This window comes from Aulostomus chinensis, chromosome 15, assembly GCF_037954235.1.
Source record: "Aulostomus chinensis isolate RoL2024-O1b breed Wild chromosome 15, RoL_Achi_v1.0, whole genome shotgun sequence".
NCBI classification, from domain to species: domain Eukaryota; kingdom Metazoa; phylum Chordata; class Actinopteri; order Syngnathiformes; family Aulostomidae; genus Aulostomus; species Aulostomus chinensis.
This window is the reverse complement of record NC_141334.1, coordinates 9,861,378-9,887,201: the sequence shown is the minus strand read 5'-3', so window position 1 is coordinate 9,887,201 and position 25,824 is coordinate 9,861,378. Positions and strand designations below refer to the sequence as shown.

The 25,824-nt window shown below is 40.7% G+C and overlaps 2 protein-coding genes across 6 annotated transcripts in view; one reads left to right on the top strand and one right to left on the bottom strand.

The window, feature by feature from the left end:
* The first annotated feature begins 61 nt into the window (after positions 1 to 61).
* Positions 62 to 3,901, top strand: sdf2 (stromal cell-derived factor 2). The gene is made up of 3 exons (XM_086227092.1): positions 62 to 305; positions 1,578 to 1,774; positions 2,718 to 3,901. The coding sequence occupies exons 1-3, from the start codon at positions 92 to 94 to the stop codon at positions 3,015 to 3,017; spliced, it is 711 nt and encodes a 236-aa protein (XP_086083218.1). The 5' UTR covers positions 62 to 91; the 3' UTR covers positions 3,018 to 3,901.
* Positions 3,902 to 4,500: 599 nt separating this feature from the next.
* caln2 (calneuron 2) overlaps positions 4,501 to 25,824 on the bottom strand; it is a 53,347-nt gene continuing 32,023 nt past the window's right edge. For all 5 annotated transcript variants that reach the window (XM_086227213.1, XM_086227214.1, XM_086227217.1 and 2 more), the window contains 4 exons: positions 20,424 to 20,567; positions 18,222 to 18,334; positions 10,637 to 10,790; positions 4,501 to 8,080 (listed from right to left, as the gene is read on the bottom strand). In XM_086227213.1, coding sequence (XP_086083339.1) covers positions 7,953 to 8,080; positions 10,637 to 10,790; positions 18,222 to 18,334; positions 20,424 to 20,567 — 539 coding nt within the window. In that variant the 3' untranslated portion in view covers positions 4,501 to 7,952. The remainder of the gene's footprint in view (positions 8,081 to 10,636; positions 10,791 to 18,221; positions 18,335 to 20,423; positions 20,568 to 25,824) is intronic.

The following is a 25,824-nucleotide window of genomic DNA, read 5'->3' as shown; positions in this document are numbered from 1 at the left end:
ACTATGGGCGTTTATTATGTTCACTCCGAGTCGCTGGAGGCGCTGTGACCCGAACCTCACACTGGCAACCACTATAATGACGTAGCGAAAAATGAGCCAAAACAGATTTGTATTAGTAGGAATGGATAGCTTAAACTGTGCTGTACCGTCACGCCTTTTACCATTTCTTTTACTGTCATTATCCTTTATATTAGGAGTGTCACTTGGAACTGAACTGAATTTTGTGACATGCGGGTCAGTATTAAAACTTTTAAATGTAAAGCACAATGTGAGGCTGCACTCACACGACGTACGCTACGGGTCCGGTGAGTTCCTTTTAAATAACCAAATATTATCATCTATAAATCATCAAATTTTTATATTTATAAATATTTGATAAATCCGTTTAATACTCCGCCGTTGTATTGAAGTGTGTTTTGTGCTTACAATTTCAAACGATGTGTTTCTTAATAGAACGGTGGCGTTAATTTGACATACATGTCCTTTAACTGTATTGAAAAACTAACATGACAAAATTGATTCCGCACATTTCAGCCCGCACAAAGAGAATGCTGAAGGCATTGTGGTGCCCAAAAAATACAAATACAGTCACACAAAAAGTAAAAGGATAGAATCACACAATAAACCAGACACAAGGAGACTGTCTCACGTTGTCCAAACCACTGGGGAGTGCTTTTAAATAACTTTTTTTTTTTTTTTTTTTTTTGCTTTTACCCATTTTTGTAAAACTGAGCTTACATTTTTAAAGTCATTTAAGAAAAATAATTTTGATTATGAACTCACTCAACCTCTCAAGCCTAAAAAAACTGAGGAAAGACATACATACATTTTGTTTTCAATAATCATGACTGATGTTATATTGTCTGTGGTGAATCAGGCAGGAAAAGATGCCATTTTCTGTTTTTGTCCATGTATGCATGCCCAAGATGAAAGGAGACAAATACATGGTTTGTAATTTCAATTCAGTTATTACTGAGCAGGCCTCTGCAGTTAATATGTGTAATATTGATGTATGAGTGTTGAATTTGAAGATTAGAGGCTTCTGTGTGGTGGCGCGGTGGTGCAATGGTCAGTACTGTTGCTTCACAGCAAGAAGGTTCTGGGTTCGAACCCCGGCTCGGGCACGAGATCTTTCTGTGTGGAGTCTGCATGTTCTCCCTGTACCTGTGTGGGTTCTCTCCAGGTACTCCAGCTTCCTCCCACAGTCCAAAGACATCAAGAGGGGACGAGGCTGATTGATACTCTAAATTGACCGTAGGTGTGGCTGTGAGTGTGAATGGTTGTCTGTCTATGCGTTGGCCCTGCAATGGACTGTTGACCTTTCCAGGGTGAACCCCGCCTCTTGCCTGACAGCTGCTGGGATAGGCTCCACCCCCCCTCCCCTGTGACCCTTAACAGGATAAGTGGAAGAAAATGGATGGATGGAGGCTTCTGTGCATTCAGGCCAGACAGAAGCCACGTCTGTTATTAACTGTATATTGATGTAACTTTCTTTTCAGTTTCACATGGTTTGGTTCATAGTATCTCTGTAACGGTCTTCTGGTTTTTTTTTTGTGTTTGTTTTTTTTCTGCTTTAGGTAGCGGGCAGCAGTCAGTTACAGGGGTTACCGCAGTGGAAGACAGCAACAGCTATTGGAGTGTTCGTGGGACAAGTGGCACCTTGTGTCACCGTGGCACCCCAGTAAAGTGTGGGCAGACGATCCGCCTCACTCATGTCAACACAGGCCGTAACCTGCACAGCCACTACTTCACCTCCCCGCTGTCCTCTAACCAGGTGGGTGGTGTGAGTGACACATTCAGGAAAGAGGAGAGGAAAGCATGTGAAAGTAGAAAAGATGTTTTTGACATTCTCAGCTTAATTCAAATAAGCGGATTATGAAAGTGTTTGTGGAAAGTTTCAGAAGTTATGACTACTGTGCAAAGTTGTAGCAACTGAGGGAGATTAATGTCAGTGTCATTATGTAGCCAGAGATGTAAAATACTCGCTTTTCACATTTCGTGCAGATTCCAGGGAAATGGCACTGGAGTATATTTGAAGTGAAACCCAGACTAAGATTTTGAGGTCAATCTGAGGAGACAGCAGCTTTTTTTTTTTTTTCCCCCCCCAACTCTCTGCGAACACAACAAGCTCTCATGGAAACAAGCCTTAGCTCAGCAAGAAAAACATTCAGTCTGGAGGAGGTGTGGTAAAACTTTCTATCTGAAGTGTAGTAGGGTTGTTCGAGGTGAACCGTGATAGGAAACAGACAACCAACAGCCTGCTCAGTGCTGTTTTTGATGGACAGGAGTGGTGCAGGAGTGTGTTGAAGCTTTTTGAATGAATTTGATTCCCCCAAAACAACCCTATGATTGCTTTATATGTTGGCAGCTTTTCTACTGAGTTTATAGAACATGTACTATAATACATTTTTAACTTGTTTTTATTAGCACAATATCAAATAACCAAGCAACAAAGCAACAACAAAATATTGCCCCAAAAATGTCCATTCACTAACTCTCATGTAATTAGTAGTATTAATACTTGAAAGGCAAAATATGCTGTAACACAGCAGGGAGGGATTTTCTTTATATCATCATGTTTATATTTTCAACAAAGACATAATTTGTCCCCAGTTTCTCAAATGTTGTTTGCTTTCTGGTTAATAAATCACGGATCCAGAATCCAGCGTCTTCTCCCGCCCTCCTTGTCTTCTAATCTCTTCTCCACCCCTCAACAGGAGGTGAGTGCGTTTGGTGAAGAAGGGGAAGGGGATCACCTTGACGAGTGGACAGTTCAGTGTGGTGGATCAGTATGGAAGCGTGAGGAGGCGGTGCGCTTCCGTCACAAGGCCACGGACGCATTACTATCAGTGACAGGGGAGCAGTACGGACGGCCGATCCATGGTCAGAGAGAGGTTCACGCCATGTTGAGCCCCAGCCAGCACAGCCTGTGGAAGGCAATGGAGGGCATCTTCATGAAGCCCAGCGAGAGCCTGGCAGGAGGCCAGCACTACAGCGCCACACACACAGAGTTCTGATCTTTCTTTCTGTCTCCTCCTGTCTGCCTCCCTGTCTACCTCTCTGTTCCTACCTCTGTCTCTATCTGTACCAGCAGCTGCCCTGCCCCACCCCCACCCCCCCCCCCCCCCATTCTCCTGTCTCACTTTTCATTCTCATCAGATGTTGTCTTTTTCGAAGACTGTGCCAAATCCAATCAGGGTCATGTACCTTACTAATTAATAATCAGCAGTCATTCAAGAAACAAGCAATCTGGATGAGACACGATTGAAGTTGTCGACTGCAGAATTCGCTACAGGTACAATAAGAAATTAGCTCATCTTTATTACTGCGGTGTGTGACACCAATAGAGGTGGTTATTTGTTGCTGAATCCCAGTCATCAGCAGACACACTACAACACAAACGTCTGTACAGGTTTTACTGATGGAGTAGCTTTTGTTTGAGTCAGTGGAAAATGTGTGCCTTTATTCTGCTTTGAAAATCATAGAAACCACAGTGTTGCTGTTTTTTATGGTGTGGTAAGCCATATCATGTTCGAACATAAGCAGTGTTGCTCCTTTTGCTTTAGTTCTTGAAATACTTCAAGTTTATCAGTGTTTCTTATATTCTCATTCTCATGGATATGGGAGGTTTGTCTGTAGGGTCCTGGGCGTGGTCTCGCATCATGACCAGACAGAGATCCGCAGGCTGAATTGAAATGGTCTTCATTGGACTGGTGTTTGTTGTTATTATATTTTTTGTGATGGGAGACAAAGGACAGTGTTTAACATTGATTCTTTCTGTGCATGCGTATCTGTTCGATCAACTCTTTGTTCAAAAAGTTCAAACAAGCAACACACCTACAATAAATACCTCAATTAAAACAATGTTATGCATACCATCACAAGGGTGGCGTCTTGGTTGTTTGTTCTCCATTCTGCTTGAGCCCCTCATGTTTTCCTCTTCTTCACCAGTGACTGAACTAATATTTCACACAAGAGCTAGAAAATAACCAACTCCAGCAGCCGGATGGGAACTCTGACGGCCTCATTCATTAAATGTCCTTCCGTATTAATTTGCTCTTATGCACAATAGGACTTTTTAGCCCCTTAATTTAGTCTTAGAGACAGGAAGCAACTTTAGCATATGCAAGTACAGCAAACTGAACTCTCTGGTCCGTTACATTTCAGAAATTCTTCTTGGAAGTCCTACGAGATCTAGTGCCATCTAGTGATTAAGTTGGGGGACGCAGGCCCTTATAAGTTTGCAATATGGAAAAAATTGCAACAATGATAAATAATTTACCAGCTTATCGTGAGACAAAAGTTACATTTTAAGTAGCGTTACGGTGTGTTTTAGCACTTCGTAGCCCTGACACTGTCTGGTCATATGGTTTGTTTTATTATTCCAAACCGTTTTGAGTATTAATTTGCATGAAAATGATTTGAAATCTGAATATGGCACAAACACATATCTATGAAAACAGATGCCATACAAAATGCAGATTAATATCAAAACAGGGTTTTATTGCATAAACATATAAGGATATATTTTTAGATTAAACAGATTAGACTTGTTATTTGCATTTGTAAATATCCATTCAGTTGGTAACTATTGCTATTTTCTTTCCCTTTTTCTAAGCAGCATGCCAAGGTTGTATTACATATCCGTGTTTAGTTTTATTTCTGTACAATCTACAAGGTAAAAACATGTTTTGGTAAAAACAAATCTCAAAAGCAACTTTCAAAAACACGAAAATCATGAACTGTGTCCGTCCTGTTAAGACATGAAAACAACAATAATGTAAACTTCAAAAGTGTCGATAAAAGATTGTTTAAATGAGCTTTCCTCACATAACCATGCAAGGAATGTTGGTATGGCACAAATATCAGGGACTCATTAAGATAAAGTGGTCTATGCTGGTTTCAAATGGACCATGATGCTAACAGACGAAGGTCCATCAGTCAATGTGCTGAGAATATCAGACATAAAATGACGTACAAGGATACGTGTAGCGTACATTATACAGCAGTTTACACAGATCTATGAGGCAGTGAGAACATTCCATTAAAACTTAATGTGACAAAAATACACATTATTTTCTACTCATTCTGCATTTAACCCATCCTCAGTGAGGCCTACGCACGCTACCTAAGAGGACGTGAAACAGAGTGATGATTATGTGACCTTGTATTTGCATATTTATGAAAATGCCCTCTCCTGCACTCTGATTTGATTAATAGCTGGTAGAAACTAGAAAAAATGGCTATTACAGTATAAATTGGAAATTCAAATATCTGACAGTAACCTACATTTAAACCGAGGCTGTGCCACTTTTCACATAGAATGATTACATTGAGTTTTCCGTCTTTCAAAGACATGAAACCGAAACAACAACATGCATACTGATTTACAGTATAATACATTTTTGCTGTGATCATACAAAGCTGTATATGTATATATTTTTTAAAATTTTTATAAGAAAGCCCACTTCTTTACTGCTGCCTTCATATTTTGTCTAAGCTGAACATCATATAACCTTTCACGGGTGTAATTTCATTGTAATAATCAGGTTTTGTGTTAATCTACCCAAGCGAGAGACAAGAGGACAAATAACTGCTCTAAAATGGGAACAAACCATTGGCTGATTCTATGATATCCAATAGGAGCACCGTGCAATTTAGGAATTCAATGGCTTGTAGTCTTGCAGCAACAAACACCCACAAGTCTATTTCATAGAAGGCAGGGCGATTTGCCTGACAACATAGTGATGAGCACATTAATCCAACAAGCTTTCCACGAGTGCGTATTACATCAGACTTTGTCATCAGTCTTTAAATATACTGTAATATCATGGAGTTTTGATGGAAATTTGATTTACAGAATCTCACAAAATGACAGGATATGAACATACTATGATGATCATTACATTAGAAAATGTTCATGTCGCCCAGCCCAACATCTACTTGAACATTTAGTTTGTCACCACTGTGACACGTCGGGTGGCTCTGTTATAAAAGACGAGGAGCATAAACCCCCACATGGTCACTCTGAAACTTTTTCATTTCAGTATATTTTATAAAATTTTAGTGCTAACATATTTGCACCTTAAAACAGAGCTATGATACCAGAAACTACCCAAGATACTGCAGTAATCAGTCTCTTGTCCGATCCTGAGCTGCAAACTGCACACATAACATTTGGATTGTGTGTGTGTGTGTGTGTGTGTGTGTGTCTGTCTGTGTGTGTGTGTGGGGGGGGGGGGGGGAGGGAACATCAAAACAAAATAAAATAAAATAAAACAGATCACCAGTCCAGACCAAATTACGCTTGTGACACTGACACAACACACAAAGCTAACCTCAGAGGCGCTGTTCTTCACTTCTGAACTCCTTGTAAACATGGGTCAGCGTTTAGCTGCAGTTCCCCATTTAAACCACTAGAGAGCAACCTTTCCGAGGAAACACTACAGTTACAGCTCTACAGAATATCCCTGATATATCGCACTAGTTTCTACCCTTCATACATTCTGCTGTTGAGAAGAGAAATTACATCACACAAGCTAAGTAGTACTCTATATACAATGAATGGAGGAGGAAGCTAGAGTTATGTTTGATATGGCAGTGTGAGTGTGTGTGTGTGTGTGTGTGTGTGTGTGTGTGTGTGTGTAGTAGCATACTTTTGCGTGGTTTATTCACCACAGTTGGGCAGTATTACGATGAGATGATGAAGTGAAACATTTCGCCCATCCTGTCCATTCTAATCAGATTCACAGCTCCACTGCCACAGAAGAGTTACAGGAGTTTTTAACTGTTAAATAATGTATATTTTACCCGTCACCCAAACCCGTGAGCTGACGCCAGGGTTAAATACTGTTCACATTTCAGCCAATATCAATACATGGATACAGTGTTGGTACCAGATAGTACAAAGGTTTTTTTTCTCAGATAACAAAAATTCAATATCGGTTGTGAAAATAAGATTAAACTTCTCAATAACCAGGCGCTGCTAACATCAGCTGCAGCTGTGTGGGAGACTCCCTGGCTGTCAAATATGGTTCAGCCTTCAGTTTTTAGATGTTTTCTCACGTTAAACCTGTTTCAGTCACCAACTTTGCACGTGTCTAACCACTTTCAGCTTTAACACGGTGCAAGTACATCACTTGGTACTTTCTTACATAGATATGCCACCAGCATTTGGCATTGATTGATTTAATATGAATCGATACTTGGTAGTAAGAGCACAGAGCACACAACCCTAGTTATATATGTGGACAATGCTATCAAACCCAGATCAACCAATCAGTGTGTTGACTAAACTGTTGAGACGGTGATGATTCTGGTGTCCGTCACTGAAGGACTGAGTTGTGCTCCTTGTAGTTACACATAAACACCTGACCTGCCCATAGATTATTGAACTGAGCTGAAGATGTAGAGGTTTCACAAGAAGTGTGACATTTATACATAAATGTATGAAATAAAGGATTTATAATAGTTTTTATATATATTAGTAGCCCAACAATCAATGCCCTGCCCCACATTCATTCAGTTCACATTCAGTGCAACTTCTCTGGGGTAAATATGCAGTTGCCCACAATAACCAGTGTTTGCTTTTGAAATTAGGAATGGCTCAAAGCACCTGATAAATGTTTCCCAACATTTTTCGGTAATTAGAAAATCAAGTTTAAAGGGTGATCCTGTTCTTGAAAACAGCAAAATAAAACTATTTATTCTCACAATTCATATAAAAACAATTCTTTTCCAGTCCAGTAACTTTACATAGTGACATGCAAAACAAACACATTTCTCTTCATTTTACTCGTTTTGTCTACGTCTATAAGGTCAGTTCGAATCAAACTAAAAGAACTGATTGTTCAGAGAAATGCTTGGGTTGTGGCTGGTCCAGCTTTGGCTGCAAAGACAAGATGTGAGGTCATGGCTGTTCTGTCCACTCCCCATGCTCACAGTGCAATTGGTTACTCCATGCCGTTCCGCAGCATCTGATTGGCTGCGATAAGCATGACACTGATGATGAAAGCCATGGCGAAAGCGCAGATAAGGCTTTTCCTGACACACGTCTGACGGTTCTTCTTTTTAGGATGAACTGAGAGAGGATGAGAAGAGGGAAAACAAAACCCCAAGAAATCAGAGTGAGAGAGACAAATAAACTACAACTTACATGATGAGCGATTGGAAACAAAGCCTTTTTGTTGTAATGACTAAAGGATTTTTCAAAGTAATTATTTGGCCACCCCCCCCCCTCCCATTTCTTCACAAATGAGTCACTATTTATGATTTCACTTTTCTACTTTTTCCCATCAAATTCACTTGATTTCTCCTAAAAATAAAGGAAAGTGTCACGAAAAAGTTAACTGAAAATGAGCCAGAAATCAGTAAATACATTCTGTTTGATAGGTCCAATATTTCGTTGTTTTCAAGGATGAAAAATCTCTAATGGCACTCTTGATTTATTGACTATTATGTAAATAAATAAACAAATAAATAAATGACTGAAATCAATAATTCAGTTTCTTCAACATTTTGCAAAATATGCTTATTCATTTTCTTGCAATGACTCATGATAGGAATTTGTGGTACACATGCAGTGTAACTCAGCACAAAGAGCGTGAGCAGGTGGAACAGCTAGCCCGGCTGTACAAATTGAATGAACATGTTTGTTATCTTGTTTGTTTGTTTTGTACAAAATCTGAAGTGACTTCCTGGAGTCTCTGCTCTACACAGCCAGCAGAGAAAAGAAAACAGCGATGAGAGCTTTTTCTGAAAAGATGCCAGTTTCCCCACTGGGCAGGAAGAAGATGGGAAAGATACAAGTGTGAGGGAAGATGAGGATGAAGCCTGGTACTTTCCAAGAGACCCCCCTTCATCCTGAACATGCCCAACTTCTCCTCTTTCTATTCTTGTTCTTTTTCCTTCTCCCCATCTCCACGTCAAACCCTTCCATCAATACCAGAAACTTTGTGAGCGAGGCAGAGTGCCAAGCCAGCAGTTCCCTGATCCAGTCTTTAGCCTCTTATCCCCTCCTTCACTGTCCCTTCTTAAGTTTCTTCATTTCCTCCCAGACGTCTCTTTTTAGGACTCCCTGAGACTGTCGGCTGGTATCCAGTCGATTCATTTAGTCCTTTAGGGCTGGCTAGCATATTTGATCGGACTCTATCCTTGTCCAAATTGGCAGAAAGGCTGTTTTTTCAGCTGTGTTATAGAGCTTCTTAGATTTATTCCTCTCCTGTCCTTAAAGCTGCAAAACTAACTCCCATCTCTTTGAAAAAAAAGTGTTTCACCCGAAGGAATGAATGCATAACCTTGAGATTAGAAGATTTGTGTATTCAAACATTCCATTTGTTTTCTTGAATATGGTGACCATGCTTGGCTTTTCTGTTGGGATCAACACCTTACAGACAGATACTCTGTGGTGAATATTCATGGTAACTGTGGACTGAAATTTGAAGATTTCACCTTGAACCATTGCAAGAAACTGGGTGGAATGTCCTTGTGTTCGGTGTTGAAGGGAGTACCAACTTTCAGCTCTACACTTCGTCTTTATCCCTCTGAGCTTCAGAATGACTTTTCTCCTGTCTCCTTTCTTATCTCAGCCTTTCTTCTTGGTTCAACTTTTCTCAGGTTTTTTTCCCCATTCTATTTCCATTTGCCTCAACAGTATTTCCTATCTTAAAATCTTATCCTCTAAAAATCAAAAAATAACAGCTACAGGTGATAATTCTCCAAAAACAAAACAGGAAAACAAAAAAGGGGAAGTCTAATGTTTATGACAGAGGGCTGATTTAGATGAAAATTTTGGGTATCAGCAGGTGCGTTATAATATCCCAACTTACATGCCCAAAGAAGATTATTGCTTTAAAGCTGAACTTGCAGAACATGCAGTGAAACAGGTAGTAATCCCAGATATTAGCGTTCTAACTTCTCCTTGTTTGCCTGCATTTGTGGAAATCCGAGAGAGTGAGAGCCGCTCCGGCTAGAATTAGAGCAAGGCATTATGTAAGCAATTCTTAGTTGTGCGGTCGTATGAAACATGAACTGCCCCTTCAGAATTATTTATATGTGGTTTTATGATGAGTTGCATAATGAAGCAACAATTTTTGGAGGTCACACAGTGCCTCAATAAAGCTGCAACTTCCAATTTATATTCAGATTAAACAAAAAAGACAGAATTTTACAATTTGTGAGCTTTTATATGAAATAGTTGTACGTGACCGTCCTAGTCTGGCATCTACCAAGTAACTTCACCACTTTAACTTCAAAATTCACGTCGGTGACTTTCTCTCTCGGAATCTTTTGTTGTTTTGCACCTCAATAATAATGTCATTTCAGTCGAAATAATGCTTTCAATGAGAATAACACTGAGGAATGTTTTCCATACAAATTGAAGATACGTGCATGTACATCCTATTCTCAATTCTGCTGATTGATCAGTGGGAGATCAGTTGAGACTAAGACCCAAGAACATGCTGAATTAGGCGAGAGTCTAGACTAAGCTAAACTAAACTATACTCTCTCAGCCTCTGAACTTCCTCTCCATATCAATCTAAAGTGTATGTGTATTCCCAAACCATCCTCTCTACAGCTTTGTTAATGATAAATTATATTTATAACAACAAAGTTTCCATGAGAGCAGTTTCCTCACCTCCCTCATACTCAGGGCAGTTCCCTGAGGTTTCATTGAGGCTCTCCTCTTCGGTGATGATGATGTTCTCTATGTCCTTCATTGTCAGATGGTCCCGGAAGGCGTGGAACAGCACCTGTTTCAGCTCATCCAGAGACAGCTGCTGCATGTCAAACTGCAGGGGCAGAAACCATCAATGCAGAGATGCAGTCATCACACTGGCTTCACGAGGGGAGATATGTATAGAAGATAAGAGGGAAGTGTGAAATGTGCGAGCTGTAAGGGTTTATGGCATGTATGGTTTTGTATATCTCGCTTGAATGCGTAATGTTCAGGTAATGTATGGAAATAGGAAAAGTGCCGGTTGCGATGAAATGGCAGCACACTTGCGTATGCATCGCTTGTGTCATGGAGAATCTGTATGCAAACTAGAGTGTGTGTACACTGGCGAAGGGGGATAAATGTGTGCATGCACATGTTCAATGTAGGTAATGGTACCCTCAGTTGTGTGGGCATGCTTTTGTCCAGATTGACTTCTGAAGCCCTGACTTGCATTCAGAATCCGACCTCTGTCTGCTCTTCAAAAACATCCCAGCTCCTCGTCAGACCTGCGACCCTCTCATCTATAGATGCACATCACACGGCATCCTCCAGCCCGCTAACATCCCGATGATTTACCTCAATGACAGTCTGACAATAGAATACCGGAATCTTTGTTTAGCATAACAGATGGACGCACTGAGGCAAAGGGGAAGAAAACGGGAGGGGCTGAAAGAGAGAAGAAGAGTGATATTGTAAGAGGACAGAACAGGAAAGTGATACTGGTGAGGTCAAAGAAAATGGAAGACAAATGAAGTAGCGAGAGGCAGATGGAGAAACAGAACTGGCAGACAGCGCTGGTAAAGATGAGAAAGAGTGTAATGAGGGGGAGATGCTCATTTCAGTTTGGGAATTATAAACCTTCTTTTGCTCTTTTGCTAAAATATGCTTCCCGAAAACTAAAAGCTGCAGCTTTAATGCTCAACCACTGCAAGTAAAATAACAGCTCTCAGAGGAAATCTGGCTAATGAGAAGTTTCAAATTGTATTTCTAGAACAGACCTCAGACCTCAGTACCTCTTGGTTATAAAACAAATTGTGATTGGGGAACCTTCTACCAAACACCATCAATTAGTTAAAGTTCACACTTAATCCCTTGTCAGATTTAGTTCTTCCACCCAGGGAACAGGTTTGATGCTCTGTTGCTCAAAGCACGAAGACACAGTACTGTTTTTTTTTTGTTTTTTTTTCTTGAAATAAACTGAATTTAGTCTTAGTATCATTTAATCATGTTGAAATGTGTAGTATGTACAATAATAGTGTCCAAACAGAAGGTTTAGACAGCGGCGACATGGATATACATGAGGAGGAGTAAAGACATTCATGGCACCAAGTGACAAATTTAGTAGAAACGTCCATGATTTGGGAGAGTCCCTGCCCATCTTGGAGTACTGAATCAGTTTGGCGGGTCTGTTGTTGTCGGCCTGCCTCACTTTTCAACCCGAGCAGACTGCAGCTGAGAAAATGGCCACCACAGACTCATAAAACATTTGGAGAATGTTGCCACAAGTGGAAAAAGAGCCGGTTCAGTTTTCTGTCCAAGTGGACACCCATTTATTTGCACTTGACCAGAGGCTAAAGAGAGCAACACAGTTGAGCACAACAGAGGAGCAGATGCGTCTGTTCAGAAGCATGTGTGTTTAGTAGAACAGTCTCTGAGTACATCTGCAGTATCTTCTCCAGCCACCTCCACCTTCTGCTCTGTAAATCGGATGAAAGTGGACCAAGCTGGGGTCTCATCTTCCAAGAAGACTGAGGTCATTTAAAATACTTCATGGAGTCAACTTGTTCAAAAAAACAACAAAAAAAACAAACTCCCATCACAGAAACTCTCTCTTTGTCCACATACAATCTTTTTCTACACTGGCTCAGGCCCAGTTTTTTTTTTTTTTTAACCATCCTGCCGGCTAAATAAAAATCCACCTATGTCAGATAAAAACACTCTCCTGGGTGTTTCTTTTCAATTGCATCATTTAATTTCAATAGTTTCATTACAATGAAGCTACTGTGGCTTCCATCCAAAACACTCCCTTCCCCAGCGGTATGATGATACTGATCAAGACATATCATCCACCACACAGACGTGAACTCAAACCAAAAGCTTCTGTTTCACAAAGCATGTGTGGTTCAAAAGGCCGGTTCGTGCCGTGACAGTTGATGGGCGGCTTTGTATGTTTTCACTCTTAGCAAACTTCCTGCATTTGGCTTTGTTTGCCAATACGTCATGAGTGTATGTTCTTAAATATGCATAATCTTTCCGGTTATTTAATAGTTTCAAACTATACCTTCTAATATTCCTAAATGTATATCCTTTTAATCATTTACCGGTACTTATTTTTGTTGGGGTTTTTTTTTGGATTGGAATTCACCGTCAGCAGTCTTTTAGGAGCGCTGGTCTTATCTTGCTACTCAAAGTCCTGTTCTCTTGGCATTTGGATGAGTAAATGTCCGTCTAGATATAAAAAAAAAAAGCCTGACAAAAACATTCTTAGATGTATCTGAATCAAATTTTATACTTCAGTGGTGACTGCCAAAAAGTAGTGCCTGCTAAAAGACCTCAAACAGATTATACTAAAATGTGTCGACCTTTCAAATGGAGCCCAGCCCTCTTTATTGGTGTTATGTCAGCAATCAGTGGCATTTAGCCAAGACTTTCATGCAATAATAGACGGGCGCGATATCATCTTCAACACGCGTGCAACACGCATGATGTGGATCAAAGACGTAGTTCACGCAGACATTAATCCTGCATTATTGAGTCGGTTCATTAATTTTGTCTGCTGCTGTGGCCATTGATGTGCAGCCAGACAACTCTACAAATGCGTGTTAACTCCAATCAAACATTACTGCCACCTCTCCAAGTCATTTACACGGTAATGATGGCAGCGCTGATATGGATGCACGCATACAAACATTATACAACAAAGACATCAGCAGTCCTGGGAAAATGTGAAAACGTTGCAGATACACAGACAATCCCTTCATTAAACGTCTCTGTCTGGTTTTCTATCGCTGTCTCCCAGATACTCACACATGCAGATACTCTATTTGGGAGATCCGCTATATTAGGGGGAAAAAAAAAAGAAACAGACTGCAAGGAGTCAATATTTCAAAATTTGGCACACTTCTGACTGTTCCTCTTGAAATGGCCTGTTTCCAAAAGCGAGCAAAAGTGCAGGAGGGGAAATAGATAGAGGGGCAGGCCAAGACAACAAACAACAAAACAGATTTGAGCTTTATAAGCTTCAAGAACAAGAGCGCTCCATCAAAATGTAACAACAGCAGTAATTCAACCAACAAAATGTAAGAGTTGGAGCTTGTCACTGCACGAGTGGCAGATGTTTCAATTCAGGGACGAATACCAGACACCAACCTGATCTCAGCTGTCAATATTTGCTGTTAGCCTCAGTAACATTTGTAAATCAGCAAAACAACTCTATAATATTTAATGACATATGATTATACTGTTTTTTTTAGCGAGCCAGCCTTACCTCCCTCAGTTTTTCCATCCATCTCTGCTGTAACAAGTAAATAACATGAACACTGTTGGAAAATGACTGATATACACACTATTAAATGTCTACTAAGCCTTAACTACTGGTTACTAGCGCACCCTTATTCTAAAGTGTCACTTTTAACTGAATATGATCCAATGGAGTTACACAGGACCTTGAAGTGCTCTGACTCATCTGGCCTTGTTTGGCACTTGAGTGCAGAGAAACAGGGAGTGACAGCAGCTGATTTCTGCTCTCCTGGCCAAAGCTGTCTCTGCCTTGAACGGATGCAAGGAAATTGAAGAGCAACTTTTTTTGGACTCCAGCCTCAGGACAGACAAGATGACAGCTGAGGGCAGAGCACGAATGCACAATGCTGCTGTCTGCGTGTCTGAAGGGGAAAAAGCCGTAACGGAGCTGCAACCTGTTACAAAATCTTGTCATTCACTGAATGAACAAATCCAAGAATGTGATGTGTGTTTTAGTGTGTGCATGGGATTGTGCTTGTGACAGGAAACCAGGAGGGGACGGTGAGCAGGGACCGCTGACATACCAAAGGCGCCAGGACACATCAATCACAGGAACAGGTGCTTACAGGCTGTCCTTGCCGTCTAATCCTGCCTGCCCTCATACGGCTTGTTTCCTTACTCATCCACCTGCTTTGTCTTTTGACCCTTTTCTAAAGAGTTACCTGGCGTGACAACCTGCAAGCACTTTCTGTCTCCCCCCCTCCCATCCACTCCCCAGCACTGCCATGGTTAGACATCCTCAAATTCAAGTTTGTTTTACTGAGGGCAAGTTTGAACATCATGTTGATGTACACTGACTTGTGATGAGCATCATGGTGCTTTACTCTTCCTCTGAGCTCCAAACATCTGTTTTTGCACAATGTAATGTGAGTTCACTGACTCAAAAACTCCTGCTGTAGCCTGTAGTGCTGCTTGGAAGTTTTAGTGGAGAATTTATGATGAGGGGGGAAAAAAGAGGAAGAGGATGTTTATGGAGGAAGCAAAGAAGGAAAAGTGGAAGTGAAACTATTGGCTAGTCACTCAGTCGGTGTCACACTAGATGTTAACATTAATACACACACAACTGCTGTGGGTCCAGATCAGCAGTCACGGTAACGTGATCAACCATAAGCATGAAGGATATTACAGTAGGATCTAAAGTTTGTTTGTTTGTTTTTTACTTAAAAGAAACAAGTATCTTTTGATAGCCATCATCATTAGTCCCTCTGTAGTACTGCATCTGTAGTACCTGTGTAAAACTGCTGTACTCAAAACAAGTAGCCATTGTTTGGTTTTGTGTTTGGATCCTGTGTTACACATGAAATATCTTATCGTTGTTACATTGTAAAAATCCATTTTATGAGGTTTTCGTTTTCTTTTATTTACTTATCTTTAGTTCGTTTTTTCATGATCAAATTCCTGTTTAGAGACAGTAAGATATTTGGTGTTTGTATCGATTTGCTGACCCCGTCATGAAACTGGCAGCTTATGTTCTCCGCTGCTATTCACAATTCTGCATAACGTTGCTTTAAAACAAAGCTAAGTTTGTACCCCCCCCCCACACACACACACACATACACACACACACAGGCCCTGTTATAAGTGGCTACAAGACAAATTGTTTTGATAAAGAAAAAAGACCTGCTGCTTTCACCAGACAGATGCGTTCAGTAAATAATCTGTCACTGTTGTTAATAATGGGAGCTTTAAAATAAAAATCAAAACATATTCAACAAAACCCACACAAACTATCCCACAGTGCAGATTCTGGGAGTGAAGAAGCACAGTCCTGGTCACTTTTAACATAATTCCATATATGGTTCTGCACTCTGGACACCATCTACCAAATGGCAACTATTACGCAACAGAGGCGCACCATATTTACAGAAAAAAAATACACATTTGGCAGCACTGGACAGCAGTATGTGCGACGCAGACTGTCTCAACAGATGTAGATGACGGTGCAAAGCCTGTCTAACTATTTCATTCTGCCTTCTTCTTCTCAGCTACTGTTTTTATTGATGCAATTACTGATGGATGGTTGAGCTATGAGACTATTAGGGTTAATTTGAGTGACGTTTGTACAAAAAACTTGTAATTTGACATTAATCTCTGACACAATTGTGTATTCAGTACTTTTTCATTGCATATCTTGACTTTACCCCCAATATGGCTGAACACATAAAAAAACAACAACAAAAAAAAACAACAGCTTGTTTTTACAACAGCTAAAAATGAGTCCTTAGGCGCTGTAGCTTAATTTTCAGTGGAAAAGTGGGTGCTTCCTTTTTCAAACCTAATTTACTGACTGTCAGCAGAAATGTGGTAACTTGAGTCAGGAGTTTTTCAAAGCCGATATTTGAATCTCCCTGAGGTTTTACTCAGGCCAGAGGAAAATAAACAGCAAAAACTGCAATGTCTCACAGATATTTCAATAGTGGAGAGTCAAACCAGCGAGATACAATCACAAGGATGTATAAAACCTCTTCAACACACACAAATGCAAACACGTGGAAGAGAATGTAATAAAATGCGAACTCCAGTCTCCTGAATGAAGTCAATCATCATATCTCGCTGTGCGGGGATATAATCTGAACATGCTGAACTGAGTCATTACAGCCCACCATGATTTCCCTCCTGCTCTTCCATCTTTCTTTTTTCCATACAATGGCTCACTGTCTTTTCCCATCTCCCTCTGAACTCAGTGGAATATACAAACACACACACACTCAAACACACACCGCCGCTTTCACAGTCCCAAGAGATACGCTTCCTCCCACCATTTCAGCCCCTTTGTCTTCCTCCTCCTCTGTCTTCCTATATTCTTTTGCTCTCTGCTTTCATTGCTTTCTCTCCCATTTTTCCTGTCCCCTTCTGTCTCCTCCATCTCCCATTTTTTCTGTCCCCATCTTCCTGTTTCTCTCTCATTCTTTAAGGGAGGGGAACATTTTTATATCACCCCAGAGACACACACTGTCTGCGACCTTCATGAATCAGTCCCTCTGTACCTCTTCGTTCAATTTTTCCCACTCTCCCCCTTTTGTGGTCTTCCTTTATATTCTTGTATCTTTATGTGGGGCATCTCCCCCGCAACACACCACCCTCCCCGTCCCTACATATTGTCCAGCTCGCCACGCTATTCTCTCATCCTTTTCAGCCTTCCAGGCTGGCGCGGCTGACTTGCTCCGTCTCCCCTTCATAGATGAAATGGCTCACATGCAGCGATATTTTCTGAAGAGACTGATGTACTATGAGGGATGTCTATGTAAATGCGTCCCAGTATGTGTTTGTAACCTGAAACACGCACACCTCCTCATTTCAGTGAGTCACCCTTTAAATGTTTCTCCTCTCGTTTGACTCAAGGAAGCAAGAGAAGAGCTTCCAGATAAAGAGACCTCCCCGTACACACTCAAAGACACCCATTCACACACTCTCTCTTACCTAAGAGGCAGCAGTTCTCTGAGAGCAGCACATTTTCTGTCTGGAATGCAACAATTTTGAAAAACAAAGCAAGTGTGTTCAAAAGCATGTAGATGAGCTGCAGCTTTAATCACCATTGAGGACGCTGTGGGCACTTGAAAGCACACAAGCTTAGATATCTGCTTTGCCCATACAGGGGACTTCTCTGAAATCTTTATTATGGTAATACCCCCTGCATCAATGTGAATATTAAACACACATGCACACCAAAAACATACACAAACCTGCATAAAGAAACACTTAAGTCTCAGCAGACCTCCTATTCTTTAAGGCCTTGAGTCAAAAAGAAACGAGAACAGTAGAAGCAGGTAGGGAGTCTGAGTGTGTTTTAGAATGAGTGTGTGTATTTCTGCACTTGTGCAATCCCTGCAGAAACTAGGGCTGTGTTTAAGGATGTAGACTCGCTCTGACTGCAGAATCGCACAGAGTTGAGGCAGAGCGAGCAAGAGGAAGCGCAAAGGATGGAACTGAGAAATGTTGAGCAGTGTGAGTGATGGAGAAACAGACTTTATAGCTTGTCTCTCACCTGCCAGAAGATATTATCAATGGTGTTGCCCAGGAATCCTTCCCTGTTGTCCGACGACAGCAATTTTGGCCCCAGTATCGTCATAAACTCCTCAAAGTCCACTTGCCCATCCCCTGCAGCCACACAGAAATACAGGCAGACAGACAGGAACAAGAGAATATCAGACACAGTGACAGGATGGCTGGCAGACTGGAGCTAAATAATGCATTTTATGCTGAAGTTTATTTGTTTGCTCTAACAAAGAAGAGTGTCCAGATCAACAGATGGATGGCCCTCAGGCGTGAAAAACACCTCTGCATCATCCGCACTAATTCACCTTTCAAATAAAGTGTGTGTGTGTTTGCTCGAGCGGTTGTGGCACTATATATACTGTTGTTTTTATTTTTTACATTTTATGCAACAATTCAAGGAATGTTTGGTTCATTGAAATTCAAAAGAGATCCCTCGCTTGCATTAAGTATTCTACTGCTGAACCTTGTTCGAGATAGCAATCAACGACCAGCATCCGTGGAATTGGTACATATACTGAACATCACAACAGCATGTCTTATAAACCATGGAGGCTCATTATTCTGCATATTGACATTATTAATATAACTACCAGTTTATCTAAAGTTCTACTTGTGTTTATAAGCAGTTTAGCAGCATTAGCAGTCTCCACAAGTCTCAGCGTGATGTCCTACGAGGGTAACACTTTAACCATGGGTCCTTAATTTGCAAGAAATATGTAATTTGGTTCTAATTACAGAGAAAATAGAGACAGCAAACATTACACTTGCAATTAATGAATGCTATTCGTTTTTAGCAAGCGCACAGCAGCCAAACTGAAAATGTAATCAACTGTCTACAGGCAAACATACAATATAACACATTGGGGGAGTTTTATTCAGTTGAGGGGTGCTTTGAGTGAAATTACACACCAAATAACATTATTCCAAGAATACACGATAGGTAATTGCAAGTTTCCAGGTTCGATCTGTGGTTCCTCCAGAGGCTGAGAACAGAACTCCTAACTGCTCCTAAGCTGTAAGTATATGAATATGTGTGTGTGTGTGTATGAATGTGTGTAAATGTGTTATCAAGTTTGCACCTTCCACAACACCCTCAGTGTGAATGGGTGAACGTGTTGTGGTCGGTGGACTAGAAAAGTACTGTATGAGTACATTTTGTTCAACCTTGGATTACAGAACCATTAATATCAAACAGTATGAGTTCTCTGACTGAAGTCTCTTAAAAGTGCAGCTTTGGATTAACATATTACATCTTATATGTTAAAGACAACTTTGTCTAAAACCTGAGGGAGGGATAAGAAGATATTAACAGAGATCAACGGATTAAGATTTCTTAAAGAGGGATTTCATGACATGAGATTAATCATCTGAAAGGCTCCTGCCGGTTGTGTAAAACCTGGTAATAATTGACAATCTTCAACCACTTTCAGTGCTTTATTAGCAATGACATGGACATGATAGACGTAGAGGATACTATCTCTCCTCTGAACAAACGCCAGAATGGCTCTCAGAGGAACTGACGGCTCACGGAAGCAAAAAGCTTTTAGCTTTGACCTTTGATATTTACCAGCAGCTGTGGAATCAAGAGCAGCACATAAGAAGCTGTTGAAAGATTGACTAGCTTGTTTGCGATGCAGGGACCAGCTAAGTAATTGTAGTCAGCTTTGAATTTACAAGTTTACGGAGAGGGAGCAGATAGGTTCTGCTTTTGTTGTCTCTGGGGGAATTTCTTTCTGACAATTGACCACCTGCTGCTTGTAAGGTAGCTTCGAGATGGTTTTCAGAGATTATTTTGGGACGAGGTGCAATTCAGAAACCCATTTAGATGAACATAAGTGAAAGGGGTGTTAGGTTCTGTGTTTTTGGCTTCATTTGACTGTTTTTCATTTGCATGAAATTAAAATCCACTTTGAGGAAATATTTATACAGCTTGCTTTGTTTGGATGCATAAAAAAAAATTCAACCACCTTCACATCACATTGAAATACAGACACACCACCAGAAATAATTATTAATTATAATAATTATCTATCTATCTATCTATCTATCTATCTATCTATCTATCTATCTATATGTATATATAAATGCATTACATGTCCCACATTTGACATTTTTCTTTCCTTGTGTACTATAGCATGCACTTTTGTGTAGACGCATGCACCCAGCTGTGTGTTCCCATGAGGAACCTCACCATCCATGTCCAATCTCTGCATGATGATAGCCAGCTCCACTTCGCTGGGCATGTAACCCAGGGAGCGCATTGCCATGCCCAGCTCCTGTTTGGAGATGAAACCATTCCCATCACGATCCAAAACACGGAACGCCTCACGGATCTCTGTGCAACAAACACACATCATAGCACATGACTGTCTGGCTTCCTATGGTCTGGCTTTCTTGAGGGGAAAAGGGTGCAAGTCACAACTTTAATCAAGATGCAATCCTACAGTGATGATGCCTTAAAACGGACACACTGTGAGTCAAAATGAACTAACATGAACATTTTATTCATAATAATGTTGATGCATCAACAACATTTACTGATAATCATGGATCAAATGGATGAATCGTGGTCTTTCAATATTAGACTGTTGATGCATTGATACATACTGTATTATTAAAACCTCGAACCTTGATAGAGCATCATAACTGGTCATGTTTTAAGAGTGTGTATCATGAAGTGATGAGCTCGGTTGGTTCAGACTGGCAGGATAAATCTGGGGAGTTTAAGTCAAAAGCTTGCTCAGTACCAAACCTCTACTGAGCTGCTTTCATATAATCAGGGTGTTCCCGTAAAAGAGCGTCACGCTCAGTGAACTCTCCCTGAATAAATAAAGTAAATACTATGGAGGGCAGCTCCGTCGATGTGGAGTTAAATGTGTTTCTTGTTTTTTTTCACTTGTTTTGTTCCAGCATGAAAGGCTGGAGGTTCATCTCGGCAGATGATAATAGGCCTATCGCTTCATCTCCGTTCTTTATTGCCATTTAAAAGCTGAGGCAGATTTAACTGACTGAGTGAATTCTTTCGTCTTACCTGTGTGTGTGTGTGTGTGTAAATACTGGTATTACTCATGTTGCAGAGACACAAATCTGTCATGTCACGCTGTGGGGGCTCATCGCCCCTGAACATAAATCATTAAAATTTAGGGTTTAAGATTACATTTAGGCTTAGAAACATGACTCTGTTAATGCAGCTGTGTGTGTGTGTGTGTTTGTGAGTGCACGTGCGTGTGCGCGCGCGTGTGTGTATGTAAGAGAGAGAGAGGGACTTAATTCTTTTCTATGGAATATATGTCTTCTTATTTCTTATTTTTCTTTATCTTCAAATCACTCTTGTACCTGTACAGTGACAATGCCTTTTATATTTTGAGCTCAAGCTACGCGTCCTCACGAGAAGAAACGACAGCGTTAGTTGCTTGATCAAAATGTAAAAGAATTTCCATTTACAATTTTCTAAAGACCTCTATTGTGACCTGGGAGTGTCACATTGTTATACAGTAGCACCACAAAAGCATGAGAAGCTCAGGCTGGATGTTCAGAACATTAAAGTGTGCGACTTCAATATTGGAGAGGTCTGTTTGTGTCGCCTAACTTTTGACAATAGCTGCATTCACTCCGTCGGCAGAGAATTGAGAGTAACCTAGACTAACCGGGTCTCACAGGTCCCCCGAGGAGCCTGAAGCCATTAATATTCAATATTTCTGTCTTTATATCTATCTGGGGTTCTATATTTCCTCTCTATCATTGCTGCCATGCTACTGGATTGAGCTGAGGCAGTGATGCACACAGAGGTGCATCAACTCACCGAAAAAGCAAATGGAAGACTGCCAGATAACAAAAAAAGGACATATACAATTTTAATTATTTTTTAAAAATGGATTGGCAAATGTTTAATGAGGAAGGAACTGCTTCTAACAGTCCTCAAGGATACACACTAGGCATTTTAATGACCATAAACATAACAATTGTTGACAAGAAAACTCCAAAAGAAAGCGTCATATAAATAATAAATTATAATGATATTAACAATTAATAGAATAACTGCTCCGTGAATTAGCATGGGATTATCTGCAGCTCTTTATAGAAAAGCTCATAAACTAAAACTTCACTCTTTTGGTTCATCGGGGTTATAGGATTGTTTTTTGTTTTTTTTAAACTGTAGTTATTAATTTTCCTTCATTGAAAAGGCTTTAAAAAAAAACAAATTGTCTGGAAAAAAAAAGAAGCAGGCAGACAAGGGCAGCAACTTGCTGTTGAAGATAGTTGAGCATTTAACTGCTACACAGACAGATATTTCTCAGAGGAGTTCGTTAAGACCAGACCAGCACTGAAAGGAGAGACAGTTTGCTGTTGTTTGGAAACAACGAATGCTAATTTACTCCTTATCTGCTTAATGTGTAAATAGGCAACTTTTCAACTTCTAGAGAAATTTCACCACCAGGTTTAAACCTTAAGCTAAACAGTGAGCTACAGGAGTTGGGAGAGCCGGGAGGGGGGGTGTAGATCCAGGAGCAGTGCGTGGGGCTGCATGGGGACATGGGGATTCCCAACTAAGGTGCATTTTGCATCCCCAGGGGTAGGCACAGATATATCCAGGGGGTCCAAAAATCTTCCATAAAAATATAAATCCCATCAACCCTCTGTGAGGACCTGCTCCTTCTCTTCCTCTGATAGGACTCTGAACCATCTTACTCCACATGCCTAGAACCAACTACGAGAGGCAGAGTAGGGCTGTGGGCCGGTCTCGGGACACTGCCTGAGTCTGTCCATTTCCTCCTGGGTCTTAAAAAATAACACGATTCCAAACAATCATTTGACAAAAAGCCACTTTTAGAGGGAATTATTGGACCTTTGATGTGATTTCCTGACAAGGGTCCATATTTAATTTGTCTGTTTTCAGTTTTGTAGAAAAAAAAAATTCCATTGTGTCAGTGAGCTGATTAAGAGGTTTGAGCAGATTTATAGATGGTGTATTAAAGGAGCTTTCCTGGCGCTAATAACAAGCTTTCCCATTAGTGGAAGTGCTGCAACCTTTGTCTCACAATAATGAAGGTGAGGGTGATCTCTAGCTCTCCCTCCTTACCTCCCTCCAGCCCCCCTCTCCTTCCTTCTCTCTCTCTCCTTGACTACATCTTTATACACTTCTTGTCTTTTACAAACCCAGAAGGGGAAGTCTCAATCCCTCCACACGGCACAATCACCGCCAGCCCTGCCGGGCGCCTTCCCCGACTCTCTCTTGGATAGAAGTCTTCCATCTGACTCAAAATTAGAAGTAAACGCGTAGAGCTCAGGAGGCATCTAGGACGTCCTTACAAATACCCTGGTCAATCTCTGGCTAATTACCTGTCAATCACTTGGCACTATGTGAGTGGAGGTGTGAAGCCAGAGCTTTGGGCTAGGCTGGAGGTCATTGATTTATCGATGTGATAAAGACCGCAGAGATAGGGCAGACTTTGCTGGTCTTTATTCAATATCTTTTCATGGAAGAGTAGTCATTTATTTTTGCAGGATCCCTATGCTTCATAGGATGTCATTCCAGCTGACATTCAGCATTTGATCAAATCTTTACAGGAGCAACACAATCAAAAAGAGTAACAGCCTGCTGCATGATGGAATGTAAATCACGACTTCCCCAAGACTAATCCTTTTCCGAACATGAGCGATGAATTTTACATGAAGTTCATCTTTCTCTCTTTCTCTCTCAGGCCTTGTGTCATTAATATTCTCTTCCTGACATGCTACTCCTTCCTTCCTCTGTGTAGAAGTCCATTTCAGATCTATCTCGGATGCATGTCTTTGCTCTGTCAGCTGAGTCGAAGTTCAGTCGCGGCCGCCATCAGCCTGTAAATATCTTCTACGGTTGATAACTAGACGTGAGCACCGTGCCACTGCCTTCCTTTCTCACTCGCTAAATAAAGTGAGAATCAGAGTCGAGGGATTGGGAACGAGGGTGAATGTGCGGTCTCCCAAAACAAAGTGAAATATATTTGTATGCAGCTCAGCAGTGAAGAGTGCACTTTGAGTGGGGTACCAATGAACCGGTCCCTGATGTATCACTGTGTAATGCCTGCTGTGTGTCTGAGCAAGCAGCAACCTTCCCTCCGCAAGACTGAACATGCTCTCACTGTGATTGATGAAGAGCCTTAAACCAAGAGAAAAGGATCGTGGTGATCCAACTTAGGGGTGATTAACTAGTCCTCTGTCTACGGTAAAGGATGATCCTTGAAGAACCTTCTGCATCTCCCTGAAGTGGGATTTGGAGTTTTCAGATGCTGGCAGCAAATATCATGGATATTTGGTCCACATCAAACAATCCTACTGGTTGCGTTGGATCTGTGTCTGAAAGAGCCCAGATAATGCCTTATCATAATGTCATGAATCTTGCAGGCCAATTCAATTTATATAACAGCTCTACATAGGTCCAGCAGCTCTGCCCTTCACGCTGCCCTTGACAGACAAAACACCGGGGCCAAACAAACTAATGAAGATGAGACATTTCAGCTGCTGTTCCAGCTCTGCTCTGCTACAGTAAACTGTTTTAGTGGACTGGGTTGAGTCAAGTTGTGCAAGAGGGACATGGATTAAAAGATTTATGCTACAAAGTACTTCATACCAAAGCTCATTCGAGCAAACTACAATAGGCCACATGCATAAACACAAACAAACAGCCTCAGACAGAGACACACTCTTATGCTCTTGGTCGTCAGTCAGTGGCAGGATTAGTTTCTGTCTCACCAAAGCAAACCAGCTATATACACATTATATATATATACACATTATATATATATATGTATATATATATGTATATATATGTATATATATATATATATATATAGTGAGTAGTTAAACATCTTTGTTTGTATTCTCTGACATGCAAGGCTATCAGACACCTCTGAATTAGAAACATACGTTTTATAGAAGGATTTTGCATTTTCTTTAGCAAAAAAAAAATTCAAGGTGAATTGAATCTAGAAAACCTCAAATCAACCCGGCCAATTAGTAAAAAAAAGAAAAAAAAAGTCTTCATGTTTTTAAACTTGTAATAAGTGAGATGATTTGACAGTATAAGCAAATTTCTGGAATTGCTGAAATAACTGTCTTCAAAACAAGCACCTTTATCCTACTGAGATGATCCTTGTTCAATGATTGTGCCTTTTTTTCCCCTTTGCTAGAAATTACACAAATACGCTTGATGAGACTTCGGTTTGCAGAGAGATTCTGTGTTCTTCCGCGAAAAACAAATGAGTGCACACAACTATGGTTAGAGATGAACCAAGAAGTCATCCTGGGAGTTTGTTTACAGCCTGTGTGACTGTCTGACCTCGTGCTTGTTGCCTCTCTGAGCCTATTTTTAGCAGTAATTCTTCACATTCAAAGGTCTCAGCAATAACTTTGGTAAGTGCAGTGTTCTGCTGACCAACTGTGCCGATGGCCAGAGCTGCAAAAAGTAAAACCCACCTTGATCATCCCTTAATGATGAGCACGTCAGATCAAAATACTCTCATAAGGGTCTCTTTTTAGAAGATGTCAAATTTAGATCATTTTATGAAAAATCTTTCATTCCAAGTGCAAAACAGGCAATGTGAATAAATGAA